Source organism: Trichoderma asperellum, chromosome 7, assembly GCF_020647865.1.
Source record: "Trichoderma asperellum chromosome 7, complete sequence".
Lineage (NCBI taxonomy): Eukaryota > Fungi > Ascomycota > Sordariomycetes > Hypocreales > Hypocreaceae > Trichoderma > Trichoderma asperellum.
The window spans coordinates 354079-380527 of NC_089421.1; the positions used below are offsets into that span (position 1 = coordinate 354079).

The 26449-nt window shown below is 49.0% G+C and overlaps 10 protein-coding genes across 10 annotated transcripts; 6 read left to right on the top strand and 4 right to left on the bottom strand.

Annotated features, from left to right (window-relative positions):
* The first annotated feature begins 136 nt into the window (after positions 1-136).
* TrAFT101_010881 (uncharacterized protein) lies at positions 137-2250 on the top strand. The gene is made up of 5 exons (XM_024902768.2): positions 137-769; positions 862-1341; positions 1392-1723; positions 1779-1878; positions 1938-2250. The coding sequence occupies exons 1-5, from the start codon at positions 305-307 to the stop codon at positions 2118-2120; spliced, it is 1560 nt and encodes a 519-aa protein (XP_024756824.2). The 5' UTR covers positions 137-304; the 3' UTR covers positions 2121-2250.
* A 97-nt stretch (positions 2251-2347) lies between these two features.
* TrAFT101_010882 (uncharacterized protein) lies at positions 2348-4007 on the bottom strand. The gene has a single exon (XM_024901041.2). It carries the CDS (start codon positions 3561-3563, stop codon positions 2427-2429), a length of 1137 nt encoding a protein of 378 aa, XP_024756825.1. The 5' UTR covers positions 3564-4007; the 3' UTR covers positions 2348-2426.
* Positions 4008-4670: 663 nt separating this feature from the next.
* On the top strand, positions 4671-5229 carry TrAFT101_010883 (uncharacterized protein; the record flags this gene model as incomplete). Its single annotated transcript, XM_024905486.2, has 3 exons — positions 4671-4688; positions 4786-4864; positions 4919-5229. The coding sequence occupies 3 exons, from the start codon at positions 4671-4673 to the stop codon at positions 5227-5229; spliced, it is 408 nt and encodes a 135-aa protein (XP_024756826.2).
* A 261-nt stretch (positions 5230-5490) lies between these two features.
* TrAFT101_010884 (uncharacterized protein) lies at positions 5491-5658 on the top strand (the record flags this gene model as incomplete). The annotated part of the gene is made up of 1 exon (XM_066129087.1): positions 5491-5658. One exon carries the CDS (start codon positions 5491-5493, stop codon positions 5656-5658), a length of 168 nt encoding a protein of 55 aa, XP_065985217.1.
* A 637-nt stretch (positions 5659-6295) lies between these two features.
* Positions 6296-6906, bottom strand: TrAFT101_010885 (uncharacterized protein; the record flags this gene model as incomplete). Its single annotated transcript, XM_066129088.1, has 2 exons — positions 6296-6520; positions 6598-6906. The coding sequence occupies 2 exons, from the start codon at positions 6904-6906 to the stop codon at positions 6296-6298; spliced, it is 534 nt and encodes a 177-aa protein (XP_065985218.1).
* A 2503-nt stretch (positions 6907-9409) lies between these two features.
* On the bottom strand, positions 9410-11871 carry GLN1 (glutamate--ammonia ligase). The gene is made up of 6 exons (XM_024908747.2): positions 11665-11871; positions 11555-11590; positions 11383-11472; positions 10429-10769; positions 10284-10366; positions 9410-10224 (listed from the first exon to the last, which is right to left on the bottom strand). Exons 1-6 carry the CDS (start codon positions 11665-11667, stop codon positions 9698-9700), a joined length of 1080 nt encoding a protein of 359 aa, XP_024756828.1. The 5' UTR covers positions 11668-11871; the 3' UTR covers positions 9410-9697.
* A 4903-nt stretch (positions 11872-16774) lies between these two features.
* TrAFT101_010887 (uncharacterized protein) lies at positions 16775-17792 on the top strand (the record flags this gene model as incomplete). Its single annotated transcript, XM_024906991.1, has 4 exons — positions 16775-16851; positions 16917-17103; positions 17179-17465; positions 17525-17792. The coding sequence occupies 4 exons, from the start codon at positions 16775-16777 to the stop codon at positions 17790-17792; spliced, it is 819 nt and encodes a 272-aa protein (XP_024756830.1).
* A 1078-nt stretch (positions 17793-18870) lies between these two features.
* TrAFT101_010888 (uncharacterized protein) lies at positions 18871-20519 on the top strand. Its single transcript, XM_066129089.1, has 5 exons — positions 18871-19402; positions 19464-19537; positions 19617-19672; positions 19726-19830; positions 19893-20519. The coding sequence occupies exons 1-5, from the start codon at positions 18963-18965 to the stop codon at positions 20325-20327; spliced, it is 1110 nt and encodes a 369-aa protein (XP_065985219.1). The 5' UTR covers positions 18871-18962; the 3' UTR covers positions 20328-20519.
* A 632-nt stretch (positions 20520-21151) lies between these two features.
* TrAFT101_010889 (uncharacterized protein) lies at positions 21152-23820 on the top strand. Its single transcript, XM_024901021.2, has 2 exons — positions 21152-23565; positions 23636-23820. The coding sequence occupies exon 1, from the start codon at positions 21514-21516 to the stop codon at positions 22600-22602; it is 1089 nt and encodes a 362-aa protein (XP_024756832.1). The 5' UTR covers positions 21152-21513; the 3' UTR covers positions 22603-23565; positions 23636-23820.
* Positions 23821-23906: 86 nt separating this feature from the next.
* Positions 23907-26398, bottom strand: TrAFT101_010890 (uncharacterized protein). The gene is made up of 2 exons (XM_024901001.2): positions 25039-26398; positions 23907-24948 (listed from the first exon to the last, which is right to left on the bottom strand). The coding sequence occupies exons 1-2, from the start codon at positions 25167-25169 to the stop codon at positions 24048-24050; spliced, it is 1032 nt and encodes a 343-aa protein (XP_024756833.1). The 5' UTR covers positions 25170-26398; the 3' UTR covers positions 23907-24047.
* Positions 26399-26449: the final 51 nt, after the last annotated feature.

Here is a 26449-nt window from a genome sequence, read left to right on the forward strand (position 1 = left end):
CGGTACCCGATGAACCGTTGTCGGCGAACTTTTGCTCGGAAAGATTATCAGGCGGTGCCAATAATATGGTGTCTCACATCAATGTTACATCCAGCAGATTAGCTTTAGAGTAGCATTTATATATCCCCCGACGACCTGCTGTTCGCGGGGTGAGAGAGAAAGGCGGAATGATTCGTCAAGGAAGAACGACAGGGCGCAGGAGACGTTCATAGTCTCAGCGTCGGTGCCCATCGGTTTTTGACTCTGATTTAGTCAACCCAAGCATTTCGTGTAAGCGTGAAAAGGACAAACAGAAACAGAAGCCATGCTTCGCAAATCTCCCACTGGGACTTGGATCCCAGCCTGGGTCCCAGAGTCCACCACCACGGTCTCGATTCTTCTGTTAATCTGCTCCATGGTCCAGTCTGCCACCGGTGGCTACGATGGTTCCATGCTCAACGGTCTCAATATCTTGCCTTCGTATGTAAACTATTTCCATCTCGATAACCCCGCGTTTACTGGTCTCAACACCGCATCTGTATTCATCGGCGGCTTCTTCGGACCTATCTGGGCTGGTGTCATGACCGATCGGCTCGGTCGCCGGCCCGCCATCTTTTGGGGTTCGGTGGTCACGCTGCTGGGGATTCTTCTTCAGACTGCGGCACAGAACATTGCAATGTTTGTTATTGCGAGAATCATCCTTGGCTGGGGCAGTGCCATTTCTTCAGTCGCTGGAGGTGTCTATCTTAGCGAGACATTTGCGAGCAGATATCGTGCATGGGGCGTTGGAGTAAGTCCTTGTCTCTCTTGCAGCTCTTTCACGGATAGAGAGAGAAGAAAGCAATGTGTATTTGGCAGCTGACAGTTTGTTCTTTCTGTTAGATCCTAAACAACTTTTACTATGTCGGTTCGTTGATTGCTGCTGGAGTCACTCTCGGTACAGGCCAATGGCAGTCCACCTGGGCTTGGCGGCTACCATCTTTGCTCCAAGGAGTCTTTTCGCTGGCCTATATCCTTGTGTTGCCATTTATTCCTGAATCGCCACGTTGGTTGGTCAGCATGGAACGCTATGAGGATGCTCGTCTATCTGTTGCCCAAACAAACGCTGACGGCGACATCACCAATCCCGTCGTGGTGGCTGTCTACAAAGAGATTGTCGATACTCTTGAGTGGGAGAGGAAGAATGACATGACCATGAGTCCGCGGGAGATCATAAAATCTCCGACAGCACGCAAGAGAACTTTGATTGGCGCTTCGGTCGGACCTTTCTCATGCATTGCGGGAAATGTCATCGCTTCTTACTATCTCGGAAACGAGCTTGACACGGCGGGTATTACGGACCCGAATCAACAACTCAAAGCTGTAAGCATGCCGCTTCATGTTTTGGAAGAGGCGACTAACTATCTGCATAGAATGTTGTCCTTAACGTCTGGTGTCTCTTTTGCGCATTTGGAGGGACTCACCTAGCGGCAGTATGGGGTCGAAAGCCCACTGCGCTGCTTTCACAAGGCCTTCTCATCGTCTGCCTCTTCATCATTGGCGGTCTGACCAAGATGTACGAAGATAACCCCGACGGTGCCTCCAAGAGCTTGGTCTATGGTGACGTCGCTGTCATGTTCCTCTTTCAGGGAATTTACTCCATCGCTTGGACTCCTTTGTTGTATCTTTATCCGCCAGAGGTGATGAACTATCCCATTCGAGCCAACGGACTAGCATTGACGGGATTCGGGTTGAATGGACTGGCGTGAGTACTCGTGAATCTAATCAGTCAATTACTAAGCTAATATCGTTTACTCCAGTTTGCTTCTCACATTCGTCATGCCCATTGCGCTCACAAATATTACATGGAAGACATACATCATCAACGGGTCATGGGATATCGTCACGTTTGTCCTGATTGTAAGAATTTCCTCAGAGGTGATCAAAAAAGAAACAAACTTGATGCTAATTCCGTCTAGTACCTGTATTGGGTGGAAACAAAAGGCAAAACACTGGAGGAAATCGATGCCATTTTCGAGGGAGAGAAGCATTCATCTGTGCCTGATATCGAGGATATCCGAACGGGTAGGAAGACAGTGGACGTAACACAGATAGAGCTTGAGCTTCACGAGGATGTTGGGTTAAAGGAGCACGAAGCCTAAGGCAGAAGTAATTTCCATAAATTGTAGCTTTTGAAGTTATTCAAAGCAAACACGTCACATGTCCATGATATAATTTACTGATACCGCATTCAAGGAATATGTTAAATTAACTCCTGCTCTACCTTTTCGCGATCCAAATAGTATAAAAGTATTAATATGAAGAAGAATTATGCACAGAGAGTGTACTGTTACACTCTAGCAAAGATGTAATCTCTTTGCGGACCACCATCCTCTCCCCATCGATAGTAAACCACCTGCATCAGTACCCCCTTACAATTTGAGCCAAATGTGTATATGCGTCCAAGCTTAGTATGCAGCCAGACCAGAAGCACCGTCAGCAACGGGGATACCTTGTCCTGCGCCGAAAGAGTTGCTAAGAGTCTTGAGAGAACCGTCGGCCTGGATCTTCCAGCCAGAAATAGCACCGCCACCACGCTGGAGGTTGTACAGATATTGACCATCGGCGCTAAGAGCAAGATCGACGGGCTCGGTGCCCTCACCGGGGCTAGCAGCAACCTCCTGGATGAGAGTTGCAGTGCCGTTCGCGGCAACCTTGTAGCTGGAGATGGCGTTGGTGATGAAGCTGGCCGTGTAGGCGTACTTCTCGTCAGGAGTCACAACGACCCAGCAGCCATCAGTCTGCTGGTTCTTCTCAGACTTGGTGATGGGCTTCAAGAGGGGGTTCTCGTCGACCTTGTCAAGACGGTATGTTGACAGACCAGCGTTGCCGAAGGCGGGCAGGCCAGACTCGACAACATAGAGTGTGTTAGACTTGCCCCAGACGGCTCCAAAGGGACGGAGGCCGCTGGATGCGTAAGTGGTTTCCAGGACGGCCTCGCCGTTGGCTGCCACTGAGTATTGGTCGATGGTGCTGCCGACCTTGTTTGTGACGATGATGGTGCGGGCATCAGGGGAAAAGGCAACGGTGCCGGGAACACCAATGGGAGTGCTGGTAGCAATGGTGGAGTTTGTAATGGGTGTAAGCATGCCAGTCATCTCGTTCCTCTTGAAACCAAAGATGCCTGTTGTGGCAACGGAGCCGTCCATGACATAGGCAAATCCGTTGCTGCTCAAGGAAATAGCCAGAGGCTGATCACCAGCATAGATGCACTGAATCTTCTTAAGGCTGGAGCCGCTAACGGAGTAGACGGTAACCTCGTCGCTGGCCGGGTTCACAGCATAGAGGAACTTGTTGTCAGCACTGAGCTGAAGACCTCCCTGAGAATCGAAGTCGACGCCCTGGCCGTGGCCACCAGTGGGGTATTCTCCAGTCTTGGTCAATGTGCCATCGGCGTTACGGGAGAAAGCAATGATTGCGTTGTTGACCGCGTTGGTCAAGGCGAAGACCGCGCCGTTGGCGTTTCGGGAGTCAACGCTGCTAGGAGCAGCGAGGACGGTAGAGAGACCAGTAAGGCCGACAGAAGCAAGAGTAGAGAACTTCATCTTGATTGAATTATTATTGAAGAAGAAGCTGTAAAAACGGCTGAGAAATTATTATTATTAAAGATGTTTGAAAGTGTTAGGAAAGGCGGATATGAGGAGGAGTGTTGATGGTGTGATGATGATGAAGTAAAAGAGAGCAGTTGAGAAGAATCATCGTCACTATTATATACTTTCCATGACTCCTTACAACCATTCAACAAAACTATTCATCCAACTGAGTTCCATCATGTTGAGACCAACACCTCGCCAACATCCAAGTCATCGTCAGCATCAGAGGAGTCTACGTGTGTACCTGAGCAAGTAAGGCTGAGGCTGAGCCCCAAGCCCGCGAATCGTAGACTAGAATCATCCTTGAAAGCGATGCTAATTCCACATCTTGATTCCACTACCCAAGCTGGCGGTATGCCCTGGCTGTTCGTCTTTGAGAACTTTTCCCCTTTTAGAATTTCCTCTTTGGGATCTATTTCTGTGCTTTGCCCGCACCAACTCGGACGAGGACTGGGCTTCTGGGCTAATTAGTACAAGTAAGGTTGTAAACAAAGAATAGTCGGTACCTGCCGCCATCAGCACTCAAAGATTTAGCAAGGACATTTTTTTTCCAGCCACCTGAGGCTGTTTTATTTTGTCAAAAAGCTATCATTGGTCGTACGAGCCACTCAGCACGAGCCGTGTAGCATAAATCGTAGTGCTGGGATCTGCAACGCGGCCCATGATTCCAATTTCTATGTGTCAAGCTTATTCAGTGAGACAACGCTCAATATGGCTGCAGCCGTAACGCTAAATTTCCTTATTCAAGCTAGAGTCTATCTTCGATGTCCCTCCAGATCTCCAGAGCAACCTTCAAGTTTATGCAGCTTTGGGAGATAGATTGAGCCTCTTTAGGTTGGTTGTATAGTGAATGCGCGACATTAAGAGTATGCGCTTTTGTCAGCGAAATCCAGCAACAGACGTATATAGAGCTCGACTAACGTTCCCAGGATGTATTATGCTCAATGAAATAGCTTCAACCTAGGTAACAAACGCTTCTTTCGGCAGCGCTAATAAAGACCGGCAGACGGGCGAATTAGATTACTTTATCCCACTTTATTGGAACGTCTCCGCGGAGCCATGGCGTCCAAGGTGCATGTATGCATAATCCTAATAATAGACGGCCGTCATTTTCACTTGCGAGACACTCCGAGCGCTAACAAACTCTCTTTTCTATTTTCCAGGCGGCTCGCAGTGGGCCCAGGTGTCCCATCTTGCACTGGCGGAAAAGGGTGTCTCTGAAAATGAATATGATGTCAAGGATGTTGATCTGTGTAAGACCTAGACCCTCCGACTAGGCGCAAAGCAGTAACATTTGGAATCAATAGTCGCTGCCGACAACTTCAATCCTGAATACTTGAAGGTGAACCCCAACGGCACCGTGCCTAGCATTACTTCGCCTTCACTAGACAAGAACATCATCGAAAGCGTAGATGTCGCCAGGTGGATTGATGGACTAAAGGGAGAGCGCACCTTGGTGCCCTCGGATGCCGCCGCCAAGAGCAGGGCGCAAGCGATTATTGATCTTGTCCACTCATACGATGGCAGGACCGATACCGTCCTCTTCAATTCTCGGAATGACGAAGAGATGAATGCGAAGAGAAACTTCGGCTTCAAGGATTACCTGGTCAACCGCTAAAACAGGCTCATCAAGGAGAAGGAGGCCAACTCAGACCATCCGTTCTATGGACCCAAGATCCTCGACAATGGCTCCCTTGCCAAATTCTACACTGAACCTATCGGATAGGAGCATAAGCAGTTCTACAAGGAGACTGACGAAGCCCTCAAAATCTGGACCAGAGAGCTGGAGCGGCTGGACTCTCTCCTAGTTCTACCGTATGCAGTAGGTGATTCTGTCACGGAGGCTGATATCCACATCACAACCTAGCAGGCGCACGCAATGTGGGGAGCCGGCTCGGACACGACCCAGATTCATAATTTTGACACCTTGGAGAAGTTGATTCAAAAGTCCGCCTCTAACTTCAAGTTTGGTGAGAAGACCAGGGAATGGTGGGCTAGTATTACCGCCACGGATTCATTCAAGAAAGTATTCCCGCAGTTGTATTAATGAAGCATTGAAATCAGGAGGACATCAATGACGATAGAACGTCAGTAATGTCAATGTTTAGGAAATAAATTACCTTGCTGTATAAACTATACCAGGCAGGCTCAGAAGCGTTGTCGTTCCTAGCTTATATTGAAAAAAAGAAAGAATGAATGAAAAAAGAAAGAACTATAAAAGTCCCCCTAGAGTTAATACTCGAGCCAGTCCTTTATTCCAGCCACTTCAATCTTCTAGGATCCCATCTGTTTAGTCGAGCGCGTCTTGTATTCAAAGTAATTGCCATTAACAAAATATTGGTCTTGTCCAATCAGGTAATAATGATCAATGTGGCCCTGCTGCGCTATGGGACAGTAAATACTGGTAGATTTGATCTAGCAAAAGTGTGTTAATTTCCAGGATCCTTGTTAATCAGGGGAAAGCTGAGTAGCCCACTTGCTGTAGCCAGAAAGCCTGCATGATGGCTTCCCAACTAACCACTTGTTGAGCTAATTTCGCGTTCATATTAGTGGCATCATAGTTATATGTAGGGTAAGCACCAAATATAGCCGGAAAGATGCTGAGGTAATAAGCAGTATCGAGATCCTGGCACCGTCCCGAATATAGAAAAGTATATTTCGTGTAGTGAGCGTTTCTCAACGTCCTAAGCGATTCTCGGATGAGTCGGCATTTCTTCTTCCTCTTCCTCTTCCTCTCCCTTCACCTCTTCATCCTCCTCTTCTTCTTGTATCGGAGAGAGAACCCTCCTTCGGAATTTTAAAGAAGGAGGAGGTTCGTGTGGGGCAGGAATATCGTCAACTCCAGGAACGGCATATATTAGGGCCTTTAAGGCTTTGATGTCAGGGTCCTCATCAAGACGGCCCGAATCCTATGTTCAGAGAATCGAGAAGTGTTAGCTAACTAAGACCAAGAGAAACAAATTGCTCAAGATAATTCAAAACCAACCGGAGACTCGATTGGATCAGCGCCGGCAGCCTCCAAATCCAGGCCGCAAGGCTCAACTTCTTCACCAGGCTGGGGGCGAGGGCTATCCTCGATATCTGCCTGTTTCCAGACCGGCTGAGAGAGGGGGGACGGAGGATGTAACCTTCTGCCGGGGGCTAGAAGCTCAATGTGCTCCCTCTCTAGCTTTCTGGCCCCCTTGAGCGCGTTCCCGAAGCGAACGATCGCCGCGGCGCTCTGGTTGGTGAGGCCGTAGAACTGCACCTCCGCCTCCACCTCCTCTTCGGTCTTGGGTCTTCTTGGTTGGGACATTTTCTTTTATGTTGGCGTTCAGATAGATGGACGGAAGAAACAATCGATGATACTGTGCTATCTGGAAAGCCATGAACAAAAACAGGTAGAAGGCAGTGAAGGTGTGTACTCGAAATACGACAAGCCGCATGGCAGCTGTCAGAAAACCGTCGCAACACGTCCATGCCTTGGTAGCCGCGCAACGCGTTACATGCTCATTCTTTTACAGCTATGTCCTATTCACCTCTCTGGTTTCAAGTCGCGAATGGATAGTGCCAGATAAAGATGAGAAAGTTCGGGATATGCTTCTTGAGATTGTCAAGCTACGGCCTAGTATTTCCCCTATTTCCTCATCAAAACTGCTCTTGGTGATCATTATGCTGGCCCCTCTATGATTATTTGCCAATACTTGGTCTCTGAAGAGCCTCGTGAAAATGCAGGCCCCAAAAAAGCTGTGACATCCCCCAGAGCCTGATACTCCCGCCATTCACTCATCCTCCAACCCGAATCCCGACCGAGGACTTGGATGCCCATGCTGTGCTTAGTCCTACCGAAACATCTGGCTCTATTCCAATCCACGCTGACTTCTCATAATTACACCAATCTGCGCAGATACAACATCTTTTATCACGCTCGCCGACAGCGCCAAGCTCGCGAAAAACTACCCGACCCTCGAGATTCGTACACAAGCCACCCTGGTGACAGCCAGTGGAATACAAACAATAAGCGAACACGCAACAAATACATTATATTCGTCTTCAGATTCCATCTTGTTGCTACCATTCTTCTCCTTTTCCATCAGTCAGGAGTTTGGTAATGCTTCTGGCAACCGTGTTGGCCATCGTGGTGGTATTTCATTATTATAATCGAGCTGGATGTAAAGAAAGACTATAACAGGCGTCGTGCTGAAGGATATAAAGCGTATATCAGTTTACATTTTCTGGCTACTTTGTCACAGACAATGCACTTTTTGGCCACAAGATGAAGATTTCCGCAGACAAAAGAACACGAAGGCGCCACATTTGGTGCGCAGATGGCGGTGGTGAGGTACTCTTGGCACATGTTGATTGTTGAGAGAACAAAGCAATTGTTCTGCACAGGGGTGTGTTGATTGTTGATAGAATACAGTAATATAGTGTACAAGTCTATGTCGATTGCTGAAAGAACAAAGAAATATTTTGTTCAGGTGTGGTAAGTGTTGCTTCATTGTCAGGTAGCCGAGATTAGCTGAGGCTAACAGTAGACGAGGCAGAAGATGAAATGAAGACGAGACGAGAACCAAGTCGTGATGTATCTCTTGTCTAGCAAAGAGCTAAGGATGTTCAAGATGATGGACGCAGAAAGGATGTTATTCCAGAGCAGATTATTCAAGGTGGGAAACTTGACAGTGTGTGCTTGCGTACGTTCCGTTTGCTATTCACTTTACCAGCTGCCATTTGATAAGCATTCAGACACGGGGTGAACAACAGCAATAAGACCGTAAACAATTTAATAAAAAGCCTATGAACCGTTCGCCATAGTAACTGAAACAAATTGACTTTCATTCGGAACATAAACTGCTATACTTTGTCGCTGATGATTTTGTTTTGTGTGGGTTTGCCTCGAGTGGTGTTTGTTGAAGAAGCCTCAAGCCAGCGGCCTGAGAGTTTTCTGTACCTCATATTGCGGCTGTCTCTAAGCTTTGGCTCCATATACATATAAGAGTATATGGGTCAGAAGCGTTGAGCATACGAAGGCTTGTATCAAACCAAAAAACCAGTATACATGGTGACTATGTAAGTGGGAGAATGCGATGAAACGAATTAGCTTCACGAAGTGTCGTATGATACACAAACATGTTCAGCTCATCCGTGTTTTTCTTTCCACAAGGATATTGATTCATTCACACATGCATTTATAAACACAGCTCCATGTACGTATCCACTCCATTGATTTATTTGGTGACCAGTTGATACAGCACATCATAGGCTCCCTTTGTCGGACGGCACTCAAAAATGGCTGCGATCAGATAATTTCCAGAAATAGCCATATTTGATGCACCAGATAAAGTTCGATTCATCGCACGGATACTACCTTATCTCAAAGGCCCAAAAGATTAAACTAAACGAATCATCTCATCATACTTAAAATATAGGTAGGCAAACTTTCTCTCTCCTACAGTAAATCCCACCCAACCTTGTACCTGAAGCCAATCCAGGGTGGCTTGGACCCTTGAAACGGGTCTGATCCACACTCTTAGACTTCTCCGCCAAAGACATGAGTGCCGAGAGTAAGTAAGTATCTGTGTGCATCTTATTGTATGCCAGGTGTTGGCCAGAATGACCAGGGCCAGGTTGGATACTTCATCTGTGCATCGTATATAAAACATACTTGCAAAATGAAGCGATTGCTTAAATTGTATAAGTAGAGGGTAGTGAACATGGAAATGAGAAGAGATAAAGTCAGAGTCCGAGTCAGAGAGTCAGAGTCAGAGTCAGTCAGAGAGTCAGTCAGTCAGTCAGAGAGAGAGTCAGAGAGAGAGATTGCAGAAGTAGTCGCTAATATATTTGCAAAATAATTCTAAGCCGCAGCACTTCTTTGTGCGCAGCCGTCAATGTCTAAACGAAAAATTTCCCATCATTATCCCGTTACGCCGTTAAACCAGAAAATTATTCTGGTCAGTCCATAGCTTCCCTCGATATCATATTAAAGTGTGTGCAGCTTATCCATAATGTTACAACTATCGCCCACGTAAAATTTTCAAATCCACTTCCACCAGCTCGCTAACCCTTCACCTTGATTAGTCCCATCAGCTCACCCTCAGCCGTCCCCTTTAGATCTTGCCGAAGATGGAGGTCATCAGGACCTTGGTGATACGGTACGGGTCAGCGTTGGAGGCGGGGCGGCGATCCTCAAAGTAACCGCAGCCACGGGCGGCAGTCTCACGAGGGACACGGATGGATGTGCCGCGGTTAGCGACACCCCAGCTGAACTTCTCGATGGAGCCGGTCTCGTACTCGCCGGTCAGACGAAGCTCGTTGTCCTCACCGTACTCCTTGATACACTCGGTGTGGTGAGGCTCGAGGGCCTTGATGGCCTCCTCGATGTACTTCATGCCACCCTCGGCACGCATGTCCTTGGTGGAGAAGTTGGAGTGCAGACCGGAGCCGTTCCATGGGCCCTGGATGGGCTTGGGGTGCAGGGTGACCTTGATGCCGAACTCCTCGGCGATGCGGGCAAGGAAGAAACGGGCCATCCAGAGCTCGTCACCCATGTTGATGCCGACGCAAGGGCCGACCTGGAACTCCCACTGACCGGGCAGAACCTCGGCGTTGGTACCGGAGATGTTGATGCCAGCATCTGAAATTCTGATTAGCCTTTGATCAAGAAATATGCAGTTATCAAGTGTGTCAACTTACAGAGACAGGCCTTGTAGTGGGCGTCGACGACGTGGCGCAGGACAACCTTGCCAGCACCTACACCGCAGTAGTAGGGACCCTGACTGTAGGAAAATGTTAGCTCAAAATTCGAATGCTTTTTTTGTTCAAGACATGTATGACGTACGGAGCAGGGTAGCCGCCAACGGGCCAGCCATAGGGCCGGTCATCCTGGCCGAGGAAAGTGTACTCCTGCTCGAGACCGAACCAGGGCTCGCGCTCGGCGTTGGCCTCCATGACCTTGGCGCACTCATGGCGGTAGTTGTACTTGTTGGGAGTGCCGTCGGCGTTCCAGCACTCGGAGAGGACGATGATGTTGGGTGAACCACGGAAGGGATCAGGGTAGACGGCGCAAGGACGCAGGTAGACGTCGGAATCGTGGCCAGCAGCCTGGCCGGTTGAGGAGCCGTCAAAGTTCCAGATGGGGAGGTTTTCGGGGGTGTAGGCCTCGTCCTTGGCATCAAGAGTCTATCATGATGAAGTCAGCAAGCATGTTCGAAATACAGGTTATCGTCGACGATAACGTCAACGTCACACGCGACCCGTTCACGTCACCGCTCTGGTCCCTTTGGGCGATCGACAGCAAACCCGACACTGGCCGAGGCATAGTCATCAATGATCTCAGCCCCAGACAGGCGGGTCTGTCCATGTCCAGAGTGGATAGGCGCAGGCCAGAGGGAGAACGAGGGGCTATTTCGGGATATGGCCAAGGCAAAGCAAGGCTAAGCTGAGCTGGGATAACAAGACTTGGGAAGGTGACCAAGCACTATGTGGTGGACAAATTACACTGACCGTCAGGCACTGCAAAACCACAGCAGCCGACGAGCAGCGTTTTTTTTGTCCCACACATTGCACCAAGCCCCAAGCCCCATCAAAATCCCGCTTGCCTCCGAGCCACACACCAAGAGCGCCAGCTGTGGCGTCATGATTGACACGCGCACAGCCAAAGGCGCGAGTCCCAGCGATATGCGGTGGCGGGGCCAGCGGGACAAGTCGGGGCTTTGCCGGCAAGGTTGCCTTGCATGGCCAAGAAGCAGGGACCAGGGTCGAGATAAGGAAAACGCGCTGGGAGGGAACCTACCCTTGATTTTGATCGAGTCTCGCCGCCGGCATCGATCCAGACGTACTCGGCCATGATCTTGTTCTTCTGGTCGAGCTGGAGATATTTGAGCTGTAAAGAGAAAGCAGGAGTCAGCACTCTATTGTTATTGCATTCGCGCGGTCGGCTCAATGGGGAGAAGCGGTAGTCGTACAGTCTCTGAGGGAGACGATGAAGTCTGATTGGCAGCCTGTAACGCGCAGAACACAATTAGTCCCAGATCCCTTGGATAATAGAGAAAACAGCAGCAGTGGGCTAGCTTACCATGATAGCGGTTTGTGTGGTGTTTGTTGGTAAAATGAAGTAGAAGGAAATCGAGAAATTCCTCTGCGAGGCTGCGGAGAGCGAGACGACGAAGGGTGAAGAAGTTAAGTGTAAGCTCGAGTGAGCAGGCCGGGTATTTAAAGGGCAAAAGAATTAAATGTGCAACCAGTTGGAATGCAATGATTGTTTTCCAAAAAGAAGGTTTCTGTTTTCGATGAAGAAGATTCGGGCGGCGAGGGTTTTAAGTACTAAAGTCTCGAAAGCAAGCGAGAACTGGAAAAGACCAGACTGTGAGACGATACGTACCGCCCCAACCACGGGGACCTGGCGCGCAGGTACCTTCACCCCCAGATGGAGGGGCTGGCCCCGTAGGGTCGCACAAGTATGGAGTACTAGGGGATGGGTATCGCCACCAAGAGGGTCCCCCGCTATCTGTGGTGCTGCTTGTAATGGGTAGTGCGATGGGCGTTGTATGTGTGACAAGTACAGTAACAGGTACTAGGTATGTATGACGGAAGGCGTCGAAGAAGCATCTGTAGAAGACTGAAGAACTTGGAAAGATTAGCATTGGAAGAAGACGCAGAATGAATCTTTGCGATTATTTATTTATTTATTTATTTATTTCTTAATATTTTTCTTTCTTTTGTCAACTGTGCATGATGTCTATTTCTGCTTCTACCTATTCTGTGCTGCGCTCTATTACTTGTTTGTATTTTCAAATTATTCAGCCCTCTGCCAACAACACGGTACGTAGATACCTCCCCCTCCGGTACTCGGTACTTGGTCACACTCGCCCTCTCCGCCATCCTGCTGTACTCCATCCACAAGTACCTGATAAGGGGCGGCGCAGAGGCAACTGGTGGTGGCTGCTTGGACCGCTAGTCCCACTCCCCGATTCTGGACTCTGAGTGGTGAGTGGCCGCGGCGCCAGAGTCCTTTGCTCATTGATTCGTGTCATTCGATACTGATTGCCATGGGCCCTAAAAATTTACATAAACGCCTCACCAAGATTTTTGTTCCCATCGTCCCTTGAGGCTCCAAGCACTTATCCTGGGGGAGGGGACGTAGCCCGCGAGCCAGTGGCCCAGCTCCGATTACCATCCGATGACAGATGATATGACTGTTTTGTCTCTTTTTCGAGTCCCTTGTTTTGGGGGAAATCCAACGATTGCAATTGGTGTGCGTTGAGGTTGGAAGTAGGTTGCATGCAGTTTGTTGCACAGTGCTGCAGTGCATCACCGCCTCAGCCTTTTTCTGTGGTCTGCACCTAATAGGTACTACTCTAAGTCTGTCTGGCTGGCTGGGCCTCCTTTCCAGCTATGCATGTGCTGGCGGTACATGTGTAATGCAGCAATCTGCACGTGTAATCTACCTAATCTGACTTCCTCACATACTTTGCGCCTTTGGAGAACAGGCACATGCGCCACCCGAATCGATGCCGTGGCACAAAGTATAAAATTCTCTCCGAGGCAAAGCCTCAGCCAAGGCCCGGAGAGTTGAGGCTGTGCGCAAGCACGAGCTGAGTCAAAGTGCTCCAGGGTGACGCCTGTTGGTCCCGTAGAGTCGGTACGAAACGCTGTTCTCCGTAAAACCTTAGCATTACACTGGCTGCTTCTAAATATGGAGTATACTGTGAGCAATAGCAGTAGTATTCACGAGCAATACATGGTACTGCAATTGCTTCTTTTACGGAGTATCCGCGTCGCTAGCTTCAGGCACTCGTGCATCCCTCACCGTATTAGCTCCGTGCTTCCCCTTACTTACACCGTCCCGTCCACCGCATGAACAAAGGCCATCGCATCGCCAGCTGGGCTGCCGGCAGTGCCTGTTCTAGGCGGTGCCATGCGCCCAGAACGACCATCGACACGTATTTTTGGGTTTATTTTTACGTTATTTTTTGGTCGCTTCCATCGAATCGGCTTACGCCGAGCATAGCTGCGCAGGTACGTGTCATGTGTCATCAAAGCATCAACCCAGGAACGAGAACAACAGATAAAAAAAAAAAAAAAAGGAGAAGCGGGCAAGGTCATTGATTGTTTGTACGTACAAACTACCTACTACTGGACTTGATGCTCCGTAAGTTTGTGGATGATGGCAGACGAGTACATGCAGAGATACTGTAAGTACTCCGTATGCCGTGAGTCTTCCGGAATCGCGCACGGGTCACTCGCCCATCGCATCCACCTCGGCGGTCCATCGCGGTACTTGCTACAGCCGCCTGTGGCCGCGTGAAAACAGTGCCTGTTTGCGGTACCTGCGCTGGCGGCGAGGCCGTCCACAAGCGGCAGTCCGACATGTGAGCACAGTGTGTGAACGGTGGAGCTGTGGCGATGCCGAACTCGCTGCGACTCGGGATAAGTTAGAGACGAGACAAGCCACAAGACAGACAAGAGACAAGATGCACAAGTACTAGCGGAACTAAGACATGGGAATAAGGGAAAGAATTTGACATTGCTAGAAAAAAATGACGCTTTCAGCTCGGCTGCTCTCTCTCTGTTTCGGCTCCCTTCCCAATCGCTTTCGGCTGTGCGTTGAGCCGTTTGGGCAGCCAAACAAACCAAAAAAAAAAAAAAAAAGCCCGAGTACTGCCGCGGATATAGACATAAAGACATGCTCCCTTGCCAGCAATGCGACTCTGCTTGCGGCAAAGGGAAATTAATACCTCTCTATAACCGCTAGACTGTAGTTTAGCATCTGTTTTAGTGTTTTAGTGGAAAAGACAGATCATCAGTGAAGAAAAAAAAAACGAAAGATAGGGATATTGCATTCCGTAGCCTTGCAGAACGTGTGGCACATGCAAGTCAAATCCTTCACGATATTGACCCAATTCGCTCAGATTATCCGCTCGTCCTAACGCGCTCTCCATAGCACTTGTCATGCTAATAATATCTCGACAGAAAATCATTTGCACCGTACCAAGCTAGCCCGAACTACGGAGCACAAGGGCGCAGAGAATCCCCAGCACGCCTCGCACTAGCCGCCACTTGCAAGGGCCTCTTATCGTCGAGCCCTCATTGGCTGCTCTCCCCGGCTTCTTGACGAATTCTCATCCGAAAGGTTCTCGATTCTCTCGCACGCCCACGCACAAGAAACAGAGAAACGAAAAAGAAATACTGTAGCAAGAAAAAGAAGAAGAAAAGAAAAAGAGGTTCTACATAGGCTAGTAGGAGTAGAGAAAGAGGACTGCCCCGAGCTTCTGGCTGCTGGTGGGGGCGCCCTTTTTCGAGCTTTGCCTTCCCGCGAGGATTAAGAGATACGCTACGATACGGTGCGATGCGATTCGATGCGATGCGATACTCCAGAGTTTATGCGCGGGTAGATGGACTGGGAAAATGTCTCCCCCAAGTTTTCTGCTTCCCCTCCCCCCGAAATCGCTCGACGGAACGGGAGCGCCACAGACGGAAGCTTGAGGAGAGGCCCTGTCCATTCTTCATAGCGCGGCTGCAATCTCTTAACCAGGCGTGGGGAAGAAGAGCGATTGGACTGCCTAAATGGCAGATTGCCCGGGTCGTCGGCGGCTACATGAGCTTCTGGCTTGTGATATAGGCAACATGGGGTGTTGAGATGGCAGGCCCATTGCAGAAACAGAAGATGCCTCCCACGCAGCGACCCCCAGATGATATCTCGGACTGAAACCCCCAAAGTTGACTGTCGGCCGTTTTGCAGTATACATCCATCTCAAATGGATGTTGCCAAACATGGATTGGATGATTGTAATATTATGCCTCACGCCGTTGGTTGGCGGGATAGAGATGCAGATTTGATGCTGCCCGTCACCAGGGTTCGTTCACACCACCCGCATGGCAACAGAGATAAAGTGGCCGCCCTCAGCTGGCACAGGCTATTCCCGAGTGGGAGACTGCAGATTGCAGATTGGAGAGGCGAGGCGAGATGCCAGCGTTATGCTCACGTGCGTCCGGCAAATTCATTCGCCGCTCCGACCGCTGACTATGGCATCAGCCACACGAGCATTACTAAGAGGCTGCTTCGTAGAATAGGTTGGCATTGGGGTTAGCGCCTGAGCCACTCAGCAAGCCATCGCGTCGTCGCTCGCGCAGTGAGATTCAACCTAGTGCCAAACAATAGTCATGCCAAGCACTATTTTGCGTTCAATCTTATATTAGACTAGTATGTCACTTTATTTGTCAATAGCAATGGGAAAACTTCAATATTTGTCATGCCTTCATTCAGTTATGTGAATTATGCGAGCCATATCCCATTGTTTTCCTGAGGCTCAGCGCGCTGTGGCTGAACAACTGCCTCGATATGCCCTACTCCGTTCAAACCGTCAAAACCATTCGCATGCAAGCCTAAATTTTTACGAGCATTCTCAGAAAGCGACAGGCCAATAAGCTTTACCGCCAAAGATGGTACGCGTATCGTCAGCCAACCACAGCAGGATCTCAATGGTATTGTTTCCTCATCTACGGAGGAATCTTCGACCGCCATGCAGTGTGTAAGCCCCCTTAGGCAAGGTTCTTTCTATTTTCAACCCCATACGACCGGGCTATCGGTTTGACTAGCATAGTGGCCAACTGCTAGAGCTTACACCAGAGAAACGCCCCAGCACTGCTGCTTCATCGCCTGCTGTTAATGAATCCAAGAGCTGGCAGCCCGGCTTTGCTCGCTTTTTAAGGCTGTCGTTGCAACTAAACATGGCTAATTCAGCCAAGTTCAGGATTCTCAAAACTCTTTTTTGCACCTTTTATTTCCCCCCTCGGGTTGTGAGATCGTACGGCCAAATTACATACACTAACAGATCGTGAGAGTTCGTCAGCACCGTCTTTCATCCTGCAGCTTAGCCCCTTCAAGTTCAGCCAATCAGCCCACGTATTTAGCCCCCTAATTAACAAGCTCAGCCCAGAGTAATGATCTGAAATCAAGTCATTGTTGCTTTATAACAGACTTTGACACTACTTAGACGCTGATCGTAGCTGTTAGCGGAGCTCTTAAAGATGGCTGCCTATATATGCATATATATATATATATAGAACCTAGCGAGATGCCAACTCCGAGATTGTTTGGCATTCTTGCCTTTAACTCTCACACCTAGCAAACAGCGACCAACAAAACTATCCTCTGCCGAAATTCTTCATACATCAGATTCAGCATGTCTCGCCTTGTCGATAGACTTCCTACACCGGAGAAGGTGAAGGAGAAGAAAGTGATTGTGCTCAGTCGCAGTCGGTAGGCTCTCCTTACCTCGAAGCTTTACCTCCATCTTATCTAACACAATAATGCGTCTTCATCAGTGTTGGAACTTTCTCTCTCTACCAAGCTCTCGCAACATTAGGATACAAGCCTTACCATATGTACGAGGTGGCCATGAATGGCACCACTCATCTCGAGCTCTTCGAAGAGGCTATACGTTGCAAATACTCAGGCAAAGATAAACCATATGGCAAAGCCGAATTTGACAAATGGCTCTGCAACTATGATGTAAGACATCTCTCCGTCCTTCTGTCTCTCTTTTTCATACATGCAAGAGGGATTATAAGCTAACTCTACAACAAGGCCATCGTTGAAATCCCCCAATTTTTCATCGAAGAGTTTGTCGAGTTTTACCCCAACGCGAAATTTATACTCGTCGAACGCGATGTCGACGCTTGGGAGCGTTCGTTGAATAATACTATCAAGGGCGTTTTCGAGGCTTGCAGATCGTTCCCCATGAATGTCACCCAACATGTTGATCCTTTCATCAAGGGGTTTGTCGCTCTCCACAATACGTTTGAAGACGTCATGTTCCACGGAAAAGGTGTAAACGGGGGCATGGAAGACGCCAAGAAGGATAGTATATCAGAGTATGCACACCTAATTCTCTTCTTTTAATTGTGAGAGGCTAACAAGAACAACTCTGTAGCGCCAAAAAGGCAAAGAGACTGGCTCCAAAGGATCAGCTTTTGACCTGCACCCTAGAAGGTGGTTTTGGTTGGGAAGAGATTTGTCCCTTCCTTGAGAAAGACATTCCCAAGACACCGTACCCTAGAGGTAACGCTCCCGCTCAGTTCGAACATCTTGTGAAAACAGTCCTTGGCCCTCGTATCAGAAACTCGGTTTTGAAGCTTTTGGGGACGGTACTCGTGCCAGCAGTTAGCATTGGCATGTGGTTTTACGTGAAAAGGCGTTAAGGGCAGCTACTGATTTCATATTGGCGACGTGGAGCGGAGCGCTGAGTTGCATTTGATGGCAGTTGGGCGTAAATTGTACAAGGCTTTAGCATGATCCTGACCGTACTTGTTCCAGCGTCGTTTCACGGAACAATTGTGGTATAAACAAATAGGATTATTACACGAATTTTACCTAATATCTAATTGAGCATTCTAGAGATATATGAGCTTTTGTTCAAGTCCAATGCTTTCCTATCTTTATTCGTTGAACGATGGTGTCTGAGACTATCTAGCTTACTCTTGTTTCTCTCTGTTCGCAAAAGCCATCCAAGTTCTGTCACACTTCGACACAGAATTTTATTGAGCAGGACATGTAACTTATACAGCCTAGACATGCTGAAGCCAGGAATCGCGTCTCGTTCAGGAGAACTACCGGGGTGCGAATCCCTGTTCAGTCAGCATGTATATCTATGCCTTAACTTGTAGTATAATTTTAGTTGCCGGCTATGAAAAGGTATTCTCGCATTTGGCTTGCATCTTTCATGCAATTGTGGGTATAAAGGAAGCTGGTGCTGGTTTATAAGCAATATAAATTTCCGACGTAGGGAGAAGAAAGAGGATTATGTCCCATGTAAACATGCCGTTTACTCCCCTAACGTCGACTTACTCTATTATACTCCAGAATTTCATCAACTGAGAGTATCTTTATTCCGTACAAAGTTGGGTATATGGTAGGTGTAATACTTAGGCATATAAGATTTATGCCTCAGAGATTTCAATATTCGGCATGGCGATGCCTCAACTAGCCAGGCGTGTATTTTGTAACACTTTCAGAATGCAACTCAGTCGAAAGGCTAAAACCCTTTTTAATAATTGTATAAAGTATTTCACGACAGTTTCACGGGCCTAATTACTTGGATGTGTATGCAAGAACAATTTAATACCCAGCTGTCATATCGAGCTCTTGCCAAATGGTGAAAACGCAAGCAGAGAAAAGTGAAGAGCGCGTCGCTGAGAGATGAAGGAAGTAACAGCCATGCTATACCAATATGAGCTCAAATTATTAATATTTAAATTTCTAAAAATAAATCTCTCTCTTTTAACTATTTTTTGTTTCTTTGATCAACCAAACAACATTTCTCGCACTCATATTTGCTCCTCACCCATTCTATATTTCTTGCGCCCGCTTCAATGGATCCTCGTCGACCGACTTTAATCTTCTTGCCCCCGGAAATCATGGAGAACAAACCGTCAAATAAACCGCTCCTCGCGACGGATGGTTCATCCACCGAAAGCGATAGCAACTCCGCGAAGAGCGAGGATACGAAACGACCGGCTTTATCCATTCCTTCAAACATTCCCCCAGTCGTTCTAGACAAGATCAAATCACAGGACAATCCTTTCCCGATCGACTATTACAACTTGTCGTTGGATCCAAAAGTCGAGGAGATCATTCAGGGGGCTTTTCCGTCTTCAATTTTCACCGGAAGATGGACTTACAACAATCTCCCGCAATTTGGCGATATTCCTCACCCTTTTGCACCTATATTAACCCAGGGCCCATCATCAGCTAACAAGGAATCGGACAAGGGCGCGGTCCAAAGGGATTTACCCTGCTGCTTTCATCAAAAGTATGTTTGAGTCGCTCATATTATTATTCGACATGAGGACAACGCATTAACGTTTTTTAAGCCTGCTGCCATGTGTACGTTGTGCGCTGCGTTTACAAGATGGTGACCTTCGCGCTCTTTGCCGAAAGGATGTTGGTATGGAACATTGATGATGCCTCGCAATTTCACTCATATTTTCACTGTTCTGGGCCTTCATTTAGCTGACATGCTCTAGAAAATGAGACTGAGACCTGTGTCGAATGCGCTTATGCTGGTCGCACATGCACCTGGGTGAGCACGGCAAGTGAAAGGAGGAATCGTCTAGTAGGCTGATATGGAATTAGGCCGGCTTCAAGCCATATGAAGAAGGGATTATTTTGGTGCGGGCACGTTTACACGCAATACAAAATGTTGCCCAAGATGGATTGGATGATTCGCATTCTAGAATTGTAGGTCGATATACTCTTTACGGCTGCAAAGTGCTGACTTATGCGCGGCTTCACATTCACAGGCTCTCCAGGCGATGCAGACCGCAGCGGCACAATACTTGGCCGCATTCTGGAGAGACGGGGATATTTATGACTTGATCGGAGTTCAATGCCTCTATAACTCATCAAGTGCAAGGAAACAGAGGGCTCTCATCCAGAAGAAGAAGAACAGCCGAAAGCGTATCCAGAGAGGGACTGGAAATGAAGCTAGTAAGGAAGACGGCAAAGACGCTGAGATGTCATTGTTTCTTAATCAAGGCTTCGGCTTGATGATGGGGCATCTGCTCATAATTCGAGAGATGATGAACTGCAATAGGAAGATCTCAGAGACGCTTCAAAAAAATAATGAGATGTTGCACAAACTCCTAGGCAGCCAAAAGCCCTTAGCACAGGCCGTTGGTTTTGCTGAAGAAGAGAGTGAGGGACATGGCACTGTTCCCGAGGCTGATGTCGCCTGAAGCTGAGTTTTGCCGGAGGGAGGGGAAACATAAATTGTCGAGCGGAGTAGCAATACGAGATGCTGGTATTGGATGCAGCGTGTGTCAGACAGCGAAATTTGTGTGCGATTCTCGAACCTAGATTCTAGCTAGAAGATCGTGCTAGCGGCAGAAACAGTATGATTTATGACTAGTAATAATAGTAACAGCAGCAGTATTAAGATTACGGAGAAACAGTGTCTTAACCGCTTAAGCGGGCCCTGCTTAATTGGTGTGAGACAGATGGGTAGGCATCTCCAAGAGACCGAGCGTCGTACTCTGCGTCAAGAGGACTGTGATTGCCGCAAGATAGGGTTCATGAATGTCCAGGCGCCCGCTCTGATTAGAATGATATACTAATACGGCGACTATTTCGTGCCATTTTCCGGAAATACTATGCCGTCTTATCGAGTTGAGCCTACGTGCTTAGACGCGATATCTGCGGGCAAAGATACAGCAGGAGGGACAAATATTCGGCCGTCGCCCTTTCGCGGCAGTCATGATCACAATCACACGATGAGAATGGTGGCTCTTGGCAGCTATCAGGGCCCCTGGTAGCGCTCCCTGCAACGGCTAATAAACTCTAGAACCTAGGTTGATATATGCTTAGCGTGCATAAATGTAACCTTGGCCGTTAGACTTGGCCTGTCCATCTCCCGTCGGAGACGCCCCGGCCAGAGACCCCGCGGCTCATACCAGAGTATGGGACGGCAACGGTGCTGGTGAGAGGGCTCCGCAATGGTGTCTTGGCATGGCCTACTTGGGAAGGTTGCAAGAATCTGATTGTTTCCCAAGGGAGAAGCTGTCCCAAATATTGGAATCCTCTTATGCGAGTGTGCCTGGGTGTAAGTGGATCGTGAGCCTGCTCTTTGGCAGAGAGAGAGGCCTTGGAAGGGGAGAGCAAAAGCGTCAAGGCCATGAGGGCTAAGAGGAGGAGGGCCCTTGGCAAATGATCAAGTCCGGTCCTAAAGGCCCGAATTTGGCTGAATTGCCCGGAAGAGAAGGGGAAGGGAGACGGTAAGACTTGTTGTGGTTTAAGCGTTGAGGATGGATGTATATATAAATCTCCTCCCGCACCGGCGTGGTTCTTGGCGATGGGATCTTGCCCATCCATTGCCTTCTTAGCCTTACCCTGTCGTGCCGGTGCCGATCTTTCTTGCTCCTCAAAATGAAGTCGGCATTTGTCTATCTAGCATCCATGCTGGCGACGCTGTCGCTGGCTGTGCCTGTCCAGGATGTTGCTGTTGCTCGGTCTGAGCCGACGGATCTGCCCCGTCTGGTGATTTACTTCCAGACGACGCACGACCAAAGCAACAACCCCATCTCGATGCTGCCGCTCATCAACGAGCAGGGCATTGCGCTGACGCATCTGATTGTGTGTTCGTTCCACATCAACCAGGGCGGCGTCATCCATCTCAATGACTTCCCTCCGGATGACCCTCACTTCTCCACCCTCTGGAACGAGACTGTTATCATGAAGCAGGCCGGCGTCAAGATCATGGGAATGGTTGGCGGTGCCGCCGCCGGATCCTACAGCACTTCCACGCTTGATTCTACCGACAGTGCCACCTTTGAGCACTACTATGGCCAGCTACACGACTTGATCATCAACTTTGGGCTCGACGGCATGGACCTCGACGTGGAGCAGCCCTTTAGCCGGAACGGCATCAACCGCCTCATCTCCCGCCTGAGGTCCGACTTTGGACCAGACTTCCTCATCACCTTGGCCCCCGTCGCGACCGCGCTGGAGAACAGCGCCAACCTGTCTGGCTTCAACTACAACGTCCTCCAGACGGACCAGGGCTCCAACATCGACTGGTACAACACGCAGTTCTACAGCGGCTTTGGCACCATGGAATCGCCCAACGACTACATCAACATTGTCAACACCGGCTACTCGCCTGACATTGTCGTCGCCGGACAACTGACCTCGCCGGCCGATGGCGGCGGCTGGATCCCCACGGCCGACCTCAACAACACCATCATCACGCTCGACCAGAAGTACGGCCAGATTGGCGGCGTCATGGGCTGGGAGTACTTCAACTCCCTGCCCGGCGACACCAGCGCTCCCTGGGAGTGGGCGCAGATTGTCACGGAGATTCTGCGCCCTGGCCTGACGCCTGAACTGAAGATTACGAAGCAGGATGCGGAGCGCCTGCAGGCTGCTTATTCGACCAGCGTGGCGGCGAATGGCAACAAGGACAAGAGCTTCGTTAAGAAGCCTAGTGTGAATTACATGAAGTGGGTGAATGCGTAAAGGGGCAATTCGTTGGAGGAAGGGATGGGGGATTTTGTAAATACATACTACACGCTTTGGATAGCTTGTTCATAACGAATATTTGCCTGGCATCAAAAATGCATGGCTGCGTCGTCAAATGTGCGCGTGAAAGCCCTGACAAAGGAATACAAAAAAACATCAAAACGTTGGACAATTGCGCACCTGACTGATTACTGAGAAATTAAACTTAAAATGTTGGTTTCATGCATGATTTGCGTTTGAACCGGTGATCATCCATGACCGGGGGTGTGTTGCATAGCATCGGACTATAATCTTGCATGAGTGAGGGGTTGATTTCTGCGACGATCAAGGTAGGAATCGGGGCGATCACAAGATGGAGAGCCGGGGGGGATGAAGCTTGGTTTTGGGGAGAAGGGATGCAAAAGTGCAGATCTTGTTGAGAGATTTGGATGATGGTGGTTGTTTTCTTTATGAGATGTGATGATGGCACATCATCTCCTATAAGTACCTATCTGGATGGTTGAGGGTTGATATGGTAGTAGCCATGGGTAATGCGAGGTTACATTGTGGTGCTGCATCTGCGGCATTAATGTATCACAGAATATACCATGAACTAAAAGAAATCGCAACGTATAAGCAGTAAATGAAAGTTTTTACTAGTACCTTCAGGCAAACTCGGGATGAATCTCAAAGTTAAGAAGCGAGGCCAGGAACAGAGATAGACTTTCGGCCGAACATGAGCATGTGAGAAACCTTATGGGCAAGGAGTATTTGAACATGTCTTTCCATCTTTTGCGCAATTATTCCTTTTGAACGTGTAAGTATGCTCGGATGGCCGGAAGGGAGTGGATTTGGACATCTCATGCGGGCGTTATTCAGTTTCTCATAATAGCATTTGGCAATGACGAGAGCTTCAAACCGTGGCTACTGATAAGACTACAAGATCTGGCAAATTTGAGTTTTCACTTATTTATTGTATGAGTAGGTACCTGATATATTCCACCAGGCCTTGTGGATACTGAATTGCGGCCGCTTGGCGTTTTCTATGTAGCTCGGGCTTACGATTAAGCAATAGTCAGGATATTGATTATGAGCATAGTATAATATTTGGTTTCTCCTCATTTTTGGCTAGTAAAGTAGCTAGGTATTGGTGACTAAGCTGCGATTTTGATGAAAATCCGCGTATTTCGTGTATACCGCATGCATGTATGGTATGTATGGTGATGTGCGTTCCGTAATGGCTCTCATATCTTAGAGTAGTTTCACTTTATTCTCATAGAGAATATAAAATATGCAAGTTTATACAAAATTGACAACTGGATGTAAAGGTATTTTTTATTCACTCTGGTATTTTCGCTAATTCTAGACCTTTGCTAATCCCCCTTCCCGCCATAACCACGAAACTCCCTGCCCAAGCCTCTTTTTTAAAACTCATGCCACCATCATTCCAAGCATCCTTTTTTTTAGTGCTTGTGGTCGTGGTCGCGGCTGTTGCAGCACGCGCCCTGCATAGCCGCTCTCGCAAGCTTAGCACGGGTAGCAGGACGAGCAGCGGGCAGCAAGTCTCGGCCCAGCAGGTCAGGCAGGGGAGCAGCATCACGGGCCTCGGCAGAGCCCTCGTCACGCTTGGCAATGTTGGCGCTGTAGACCATGTTGAGCCAGTTGCCCAGGCGGTAACCGGCCTTGGCGATCTGCAGCTCGACGGTGCCAATCACAGAGTTGTAGTAGGTAGGGTAGAGGTCGCCTTGCTGCAAGGCAGCGGCACCGTTGGGCATGACGACGGTGCAGACGTAGGCGTTTGCGTCGCTGGCCCAGCGGGTGGCAGTGGTGATGACATCGTTGATGTCGTCGCCGTCGATCCAGCTGGCGGCCTGAGACTCGTAAGCGCCAGAGGTGATGTCGCCGATCAGGGTGTTGGCCCAGGTCTGGGCGTCAGCCAGGGAGTCGCCTCCAATAAGAGTCTCGGGGATGTAAGTGTCCCAGTCGGCGTGGAGGTTGTCGCTGTAGCCCTGGTAGGTGACTTTGATGTCGTTTCCACCAACTTCATAGGCCTCGTCGTGAAGGGGCTGGGTCAGATCGCCAACAAAGTGGACGAGGAACTTGAGAGCCTGCTGGACGTTGGCCGCGGAGAGACGTCCGTCTCCAACGCGCTGGGTGTAGTTGGCCATGGCCGAGATGGAGCAGCCAGAGCTGCCGCAGTCACGGTCATAGTCGACGTTGCATGAGCTGGGAGGGTTGTCCTCAGCGTCAATGAAGTGGAAGGGAGCAGACCATTTACCGGCAGTGGTTGCTCGGTAGTCATCAGCCCATGAGGCGATGTTGGCCAGGTATGAGCTGGAGGAGTCATCAAGGACGCCCTGAGCCCTGTTTATTTGTCTGTTAGCAAATCATGGCCATAGTCACAACGGTAGAGTCTCTTCTCTTCTCTCAACTGCTCTAGATCATAACGCTTACCATGAGGCCGTAGCAGAGTTGAGATAGTGCTGGGCAATGTAGGCAACAGTTGCGTGGCCCAAAACACCCCAGGCCTGAGCACCCTGGACTGAGGCGAGAGCCGTCAAAGCGACCTTGGAGATGGAGGGCATTTTGAAGACTAAGAGTTGCAGATCTTGTTCACTGACGCCTTGGTAGAATCAACAGCGATAACAGCAGAAAAGGATCTGCATCATAAACAGCCACCAACTCCAGCTTTATATAACCGCTTCCCCAGAATTACAGCTTCATCTTCAGCCGGCCCGCAACTCGCCGCATTGCGATGCGATGCGATATACAATGCGATGCTAGCTTTGGATCTTTGTCTCCCTCTTTCCACTTCGAAGCCGTATCAGATGCCTTATCTCGACCACGATCTGCGTCTAAACCCAGACCCTGAACCGTAAGAGGCTGATCTAATCTTCACGAGCCCTTCTCCCCCGCGGCCAGCTTGCCCGTTTCAGCAGGTCAACGGCACCGGCATTGGAGCCAACCGGCGATTCGGCATCGGATGGTGGAGCAGCGTGAAAGCGCATGTGCCATCTTGTTAGTGTGATAGGAGGGAAAGAGACAGTGTTGACGAGCGTTGCGGGACTTTTTGCTGGCGATTGATTGTGCTGCCGGATTTGGCGTCGGTCTGGGAGGGTTTGTCTGCTTAAGTATAGGCGAACCGGCACTAGCAAATTTTTAAGAACTGTAGGCGAGGGCAAGGTGGGAGAAAAAAAGCTTGTTTCCCGGGCAATTTTGAGATCTGGACTGGATCAGCGTCGATGGAAGATGCAACAGGGACAGGGCTGATGGTTAATATAGCATTCGGGCACTGGAAGATGGGCAGATGAGAAAGGATGATGGACCTATGGAAAGTCAGTTTCCGAGCGCGTGTTATCGCCGTCTCTAGTTTATGGAGTTGTCTTCTACACACCTTGCTTATCGAATGGGGGGATTTGCAAGCGAGCTAGATGGTTTGGAGATGCCTATAGTAGAATAACCACTTTGCCGCTCACATGTAAGTGGGTGGTGTCTTAATAAAATCCGGGCATCCTGTACGAGCAGCAAGGCCCGTTATTGCCATCCAGTGTTGAAGATAACACGCCTGGATTGTTTTGCTTTAAGCAGATACATGCACACACTTTTGTTTTCCTCTACATAGAAGCAGCTGCCTGTGCTATTCTCTTGATTATTCGTTGGTGTTTTCCCATTCATCGGACCTTATACGGCTCGGGCCGAGCCAGCCTCTGATCCTGAAACCTGTCTGGCCAACACGCAGTTGAGGAGCTGGGGAATAGGAGGATGTCCAGATAGCGATTCAGTTATAAACTAACCTTCCGAGACTAATCCAACCATATCAGTACTCTTATAGATTATTTCATCCGCACATGAGCTAGATTCAGCC

Excerpts from the sequence above, each read along its gene's own strand:
- TrAFT101_010881 (XM_024902768.2), top strand. The coding sequence starts at position 305 with ATGCTTCGCAAATCTCCCACTGGGACTTGGATCCCAGCCTGGGTCCCA. Across the intron at positions 770-861 it reads ATCGTGCATGGGGCGTTGGA|ATCCTAAACAACTTTTACTA; the intron begins GTAAGTCCTTGT and ends TCTTTCTGTTAG. Across the intron at positions 1,879-1,937 it reads TCGTCACGTTTGTCCTGATT|TACCTGTATTGGGTGGAAAC; the intron begins GTAAGAATTTCC and ends AATTCCGTCTAG.
- TrAFT101_010882 (XM_024901041.2), bottom strand. The coding sequence starts at position 3,563 with ATGAAGTTCTCTACTCTTGCTTCTGTCGGCCTTACTGGTCTCTCTACC.
- GLN1 (XM_024908747.2), bottom strand. Across the intron at positions 10,367-10,428 it reads GTTGGCGGCTACCCTGCTCC|TCAGGGTCCCTACTACTGCG; the intron begins GTACGTCATACA and ends ATTTTCCTACAG. Across the intron at positions 10,225-10,283 it reads CCACTACAAGGCCTGTCTCT|ATGCTGGCATCAACATCTCC; the intron begins GTAAGTTGACAC and ends TCAGAATTTCAG.
- TrAFT101_010888 (XM_066129089.1), top strand. The coding sequence starts at position 18,963 with ATGGATCCTCGTCGACCGACTTTAATCTTCTTGCCCCCGGAAATCATG. Across the intron at positions 19,538-19,616 it reads TCTTTGCCGAAAGGATGTTG|AAAATGAGACTGAGACCTGT; the intron begins GTATGGAACATT and ends GACATGCTCTAG. Across the intron at positions 19,673-19,725 it reads CTGGTCGCACATGCACCTGG|GCCGGCTTCAAGCCATATGA; the intron begins GTGAGCACGGCA and ends ATATGGAATTAG.
- TrAFT101_010889 (XM_024901021.2), top strand. The coding sequence starts at position 21,514 with ATGAAGTCGGCATTTGTCTATCTAGCATCCATGCTGGCGACGCTGTCG.
- TrAFT101_010890 (XM_024901001.2), bottom strand. The coding sequence starts at position 25,169 with ATGCCCTCCATCTCCAAGGTCGCTTTGACGGCTCTCGCCTCAGTCCAG. Across the intron at positions 24,949-25,038 it reads AACTCTGCTACGGCCTCATG|GGCTCAGGGCGTCCTTGATG; the intron begins GTAAGCGTTATG and ends ACAAATAAACAG.